The sequence below is a fragment of the Ahaetulla prasina genome, chromosome 1 (assembly GCF_028640845.1).
Source record: "Ahaetulla prasina isolate Xishuangbanna chromosome 1, ASM2864084v1, whole genome shotgun sequence".
Classification (NCBI taxonomy): domain Eukaryota; kingdom Metazoa; phylum Chordata; class Lepidosauria; order Squamata; family Colubridae; genus Ahaetulla; species Ahaetulla prasina.
The window spans coordinates 31,787,718-31,793,717 of record NC_080539.1 but is presented as its reverse complement, the minus strand read 5'-3'; the positions used below and the strand labels follow the sequence as shown (position 1 = coordinate 31,793,717).

At 46.0% G+C, this 6,000-nt stretch overlaps 1 protein-coding gene across 1 annotated transcript in view; it reads left to right on the top strand.

The window, feature by feature from the left end:
* Positions 1-5,389: 5,389 nt before the first annotated feature.
* Positions 5,390-6,000, top strand: part of OTOF (otoferlin) — a 214,156-nt gene continuing 213,545 nt past the window's right edge. Inside the window, exon 1 of the mRNA XM_058164751.1 lies at positions 5,390-5,468. Within this exon, the coding sequence (XP_058020734.1) occupies positions 5,390-5,468 (79 nt within the window). The remainder of the gene's footprint in view (positions 5,469-6,000) is intronic.

Here is a 6,000-nt window from a genome sequence, read left to right as displayed (position 1 = left end):
TGCCTCAGCCTGCTGAACAAGTGTCTCTTCGAATTGGAGAAAGACATGCTGCATCTTTAGCCTCCAAGCTGAACAATCGGAGGTCAAGGTTTCCCAGTTGTTAATGTCCATTCCCAGGGCCTTTAGGTCCCTCTTGCTGATATCCTTATATTGCAGCTGTGGTCTCCCTCTGAGGTGCTTTCCCTGCATTAATTCTCCATACACTCCATAATTACTATAATTCTCCATAATTCTTGCACACTAACTTCTGGGTATTCTCTAAAGATGCTGGATGGATGTAGTTAAAAAGAAAAGATGAGCTTCTACGTCTGTGAGCATATCCAGATGGCTTCTCCCAACTATAAAACATTTCTTTTTATTTGCAATTCAAGAAAGAAAAGAATCCGCAGAATCAGCAGCTGCGCGGGTGATAGAGGGAGCCCCTCGTGGCTCCCGAGTGACACCTATCCTGCGCAGACTGCACTGGCTACCTGTGGCCTTCCGGGTGCGCTTCAAGGTGTTGGTGAACGTCTTTAAAGCGCTCCATGGCATAGGGCCGGGTTACTTACGGGACCGCCTGCTGCTACCGAATACCTCTCACCGACCCCTGCTACCGAATACCTCTCACCGACCCGTGCGCTCTCACAGAGAGGGACTCCTCAGGGTGCCGTCGGCGCGACAGTGTCGTCTGGCGACGCCCAGGGGAAGGGCCTTCTCTGTGGGGGCTCCCGCCCTCTGAAACGAACTCCCCCCAGGACTTCGTCAACTTCCGGACCTCCGAACCTTTCGCCGCGAGCTTAAAACTCACTTATTCACCTGCGCTGGACTGGGTTAGTTTTTTAAGTTTATGGGTTTTTAATGGGTTTTATTTCTAAATTTTAATTCTGGCCAATTTAATAAGTTTTTTTAATTATATTTTAATTGTGTATTATGTATTTTTACTTGGCTGTAAACCGCCCTGAGTCCTTCGGGAGAAGGGCGGTATACAAATTTAAATAATAAATAAAATAAATAAATAAAAAAATCAGTTTTGCTGGGCCAGGGACACCCTGTTAGCTTAGGGACTGGTTTTTCAGCCTGGTTTTTGTTATTGTTCTCATCACTTACTAATTTGTGGCTGGGTTCACATCAAGAACAAGACTCTGGACCAGTGGTGGGTTTCAAATTTTTTTGCTACCGGTTCTGTGGGTGTGGCTTGGTGGGCGTGGCATGGCTTGGTGGGCGTGGCTTGGTGCAGGGGAAGGGAAGGATACTGTAAAATCTCCATTCCTACCCCACTCCCGGGGAAGGTTACTGCAAAATCCCTATTTCCTCCCGGTCAGCTGGGACTTGGGAGGCAGAGAATAGATGGGGGCGGGGCCAGTCAGAATTTTTACTACCGGTTCTCCGAACTACTCAAAATTTCCGCTACCGGTTCTCCAGAACCGGTCAGAACCTGCTGAAACCCACCTCTGCCCTAGACCTCTTCTTTAAGTCTGCAACAAATCTTACGGATCTATTGGACCAAAGCAACTTGTGATACGCAGCAGAAAAATAATTCAGCCTCTTTTGAGTTCCAAAGCCCCGCTGCTACCATTAGCTAAACTTCTCACAATGAATATGGCTGCACATGCACATGCAAAGCAATGAAAAAGAGGGGGCACAGAAGCAAGGAAGAACATAATCAACACTCTTTTTCAGTGTTGTACTTCCATATGTCTGCAGAACAGTGCAACAGTTGTGAACAGTTGAGCAGCAACAGATAAGCCCTTTCCAGGGTGGAGTGGGGAGTGAACAGTAGAGTTGTGGGGGTGGTTATCTACACAATTGTTTGTGGATGTCTGGTGGTACCCTGGAAAGTACATTTTTTTCCAGAACAGGTAGTCCTTGACTTACGGCCACAATTGAGCTCAACGTTTCCCTTGATAAGCAAGACAGTTAAGTGACTCACACACCTATTCCAGACCTTTTCGCCACAGGTGTTAAGAGAATCACAGCAGTTGTTAAGTGAATCATGTGATCATTAAGTAAACCTGGCTTCCCCCATTGACTTTGCTTGTCAGAAGCCAGCTGGGAAGGTTGCAAAGGTGATCACGTGACGCCAGGTCAATACAACCAATGTAAATGCATGTCAATTGCCAATCACTTGAATTTTGATCACATGACCATGGGGATGCTGCAATGGTCATAAATCACTTTTTTCAGTGCCATTGTAACTTGGAGTGGTCACTAAACAAATGGTGGTATGTCATGGACTTTGTGTACCTTGAAGCCCCAGGAATCAGATGCTCAGATAATTTTTTTTTCTCCAGTTAAGGATAATGTTTTTCTACCTTAGCAACTTTAACTTCAGTTGGACTTCAGTTCCCAGAGTTCCCCAATCAGTGCATTTGGTTCTACCATTTCCATACACTGCCTTATTATTTTATAAGACTCTAGAAAGAGTGCAGAGAAGAGCAACAAAGATGATTAGGGGACTGGAGGCTAAAACATATGAAGAACGGTTGCAGGAACTGGGTATATCTAGTTTAATGAAAAGAAGGACTAGGGGAGACATGATAGCAGTGTTTCAATGTCTCAGGGGCTGCCACAAACAAGAGGGAGTCAAGCTATTCTCCAAAGCACCTGAGGATAGAACAAGAAGCAATGGGTGAAAACTGATCAAGGAGAGAAGCAACTTAGAACTAAGGAGAAATTTCCTGACTGTTAGAACAATTAATAAGTGGAACGACTTGCCTGCAGAAGTTGTGAATGCTCCAACACTGGAGATTTTTAAGAAGATGTTGGATAACCATTTGTCTGAAGCGATGTACGGTTTCCTGCCTGGGCAAGGGGTTGGACTACAAGACCTCCAAGGTCCCTTCCAACTCTATTATTATTTATTTATTTATTTATTAAACAAATTTATTCAAGGTGACTCTAGGAGACTTTAATGTCACCTCTGTCAGTTTTTGAGTATCTCATTAACTCCACCCAGCCACAACTGCCCAGTCTTTCCCGTCCACTTGACTTATTCAGTCTTCTTTTATACATTCATAAACAAATAAAACTTCATTTATTCTACATAATATACAACCAAACCACCTTAACATACTTCTTTCACATTTTTACTCTGCACTACTTCCCCAAAATGTTTCTGCCTCTACCATGATATTCTTTTGCAGGAAAAGCTGGAAAGGTTTGCATTCAATCTAGATCAGGGGTCTCCAACCTTGTCAACTTTAAGACTTGTGGACTTCAACAGCTTTGCTGGCTGAGGAATTTTGGGAGTTGAAATCCACAAGTCTTAAAGTTGACAAGGTTGGAGATCCCTGATCTAGATCTATTCAGAACCTGAACTTTTTAGATCCCATCTCTTCTCTTGCTACTCATATGTCTTAAGGCAGGTGTCGCCAACCTTGTCAACTTTAAGACTTGCTGGCTGAGGAACTCTGGGAGTTGAAGTCCACAAGTCTTAAAGTTGCCAAAATTGGAGACCCCTGTCTTAAGGAACCCCTTCCCATTGATTCAGGGGGCTTCCCCTGAAATATTCAACTCCTGTTTCCAATACAATAAAGTGGGCAGAAGCCAAAGGTGCTTTTTCAAAAGGTAGCTGGATTTTCTTTGTTTTTCTTTGAAGATGTTTCCAAAGAAGAACTAAAGAAGCTTATGGAAGAGAAGTGAAACGTCTTCAAAGAAATACAAAGTGCAGTTGCCTTTTGGAAAAGCACCTCTTGGGGCAACCATGACCTGGATGACTGAGAATCGCCATAGACAGGCAGAAGCCATTTTCACTGCTTATGGCAAACAAATATACCTATCTTTCTATCAGTATTTTTATTTCTTAAAATCACTTCATCCTAACGAAGTACACAAATTCATCTAGCTGTGGGTTTTTTTAATCACTTAGTTGTAATGTTTAATTATTCACAATCAATTATCTTGATCATTCATACATTACACTTCAGATCCATACTCCTCAATGCTAGCCTTTGTTCCAGGGCATTCAAGTTCACACCCAAGGAAGTATCATAACCGGCATAAAAAAATGTCCATATATTGCCAACAAACAAATATTGCCACAAGCATTCATATATGCTGCACAAAGTGCTCTTTTCTCTAACTTTTCCCACACAAACCTTGTTAGGTAGGTCAGGCTGAGAATGAGAGAAGAGAAAAAGCATGTGAAAAGAGGAATAGGTAGCCCAAAATTAACCTCTCCTAGCCAAGTGTAGAAGGAAATCTGACCTTTTCTAGCACTAGACTAGACTAACACTTTAAACTAGCCATCACTCTCAAGTGCCTTTCAGTTGTAAAATGGAAGGAGATAAGAATGGACAAACTTACTCCTTGTTTTTTCTATTCTTTTCTTCCATGTAGTAATGTGCTATTTGGGCAACTCTCGATATTTAAATGGTTTTAGATTCAATCCAGACCATTAAGGGATACCTTCTCTGTTCTGTCTCTGAGTTTGCATGCTGGGAACAGGTAAGGGGGGGCAGTTCTTTTCCCTCTTTGTGAATCCCCCCCCCGGAGGTCCTGGGTTGGACCCCAAATGCAAACGCAGAACGGCGATCGTCCTAAGATCTTCACGATAAAAACCACTAACCGAGCCCTTTGCTTTTATCCTTTGCACAGGGTGTGCAAAGAGGATCTACGGGGTCGAGATTTTAACGTGTGGACGGATCGAGAGCGAAAGAGGTTCGGTTTAGGAGCTTGGATTGAAACCTCCGACTGCTTGCCTGCCTTTCCGATGCAGAAATCGGCTGCTGGTGGTGGGGGGAGCAGCCTGAGAAGGGAAGCTGAGACCCCCTCCCAACCCGATCTACCTTCAGTCCCTCGCGCGAGCCCCGCTTGGTACTCCTTTGAGGGGGTGGGGTTGGGTGGGGGGACGACTCAGCAGTGAAGCAGTTAAGGCACGCCAGCCGTAGCTTCAGCCCCTGCCAGAGCCCGAGTGGTGGAGGGATGCTCCTCCGTTCTCTTGGCTCCCCCAGGCAAAAGTCACGTTGCTTTGGGTAGGAGAGGCGTCGTGAAGCGACCCCAGGTTTAGCATCCTCTTTCTCCCCCTGCTAAAGGCGGCGGAAGGATGGGGAGAGTCCTGCCTGGAACAAGAGACCAGCCCGGGCAGCGTGTAGAGAGCGCCGAGCGGGACTTTCCAGCGACAGCTCCTGAATAATTGAGAGCCAGCAGTCACTTTGCTGCTCCCCAGGCAGCCCAACTGGCACAGCGGCTCCGGTTTACCAGCTCCTGATCTGGACCGGGATGGGAGGAGGTCGCTCTCCAGCTGAAGAGCTACACCGAGGCTTAGCAGGCAAAGAGAAGAGGAGGGTGACACAGCTCTGAAGGCAGCCCGGCTGGATCCCCCACATCTGCTCCAAACGTTGTGCCCATTGCCTTTCCTTGCCAGGTTGTAGCAACAACAGCAGAGGGCATTCCCCGTCACCGGCCCACCATGGCCTTGATCATGCGTTTGAAGAGGGTCACCAACCTAAGAGGCAAAGCGGACAGGATAGCCAAGGTGGCGTTCAGAGGTACATTGCCCTCAGTTGTGTAGCCTGCAGCAGAGGCACTCTGTGTGATGCTGCAAGATAGCTGCCTGTTTGTGTGCAGGTCTGCATGTCCCAGGGAAGGGAAAGTTCTCTGCAGAGGAGCCTCAACCCTGCAGAACAAGGGCATGACTCTGGGGAAGGATGCTCTCACTCCCCAAGCGCTTGGGCGGCTTCATTCTGGAAAACAATAGCTCATGCTCCCAACATTTTTGCCTGGGCTAAAGCTTCTTGGAGTTGTGGCTGTTGTTGTTTGACTGGCAGGTTCTGGAGTTGGCAAGAGCCCTGGTGATGCAGCTCCTCAAATTTGGAGCCATGTCTGAAGAACCCTCAGAGGTTCCAAACCAAAGTTTTCCCCCTCCAGTTAAGATCTGGGGACTGAGTTACTATGTTATTGTTAACTGTGGTTTATTTTCTTATTCAAGGAACGATTGTGTTTGCCATTACACAAGTAGAAATTTTTGAGCTTTTGAATGAGGACAGACAGGAAGAAGAAAAGTGCCAATAAGAACTTCAA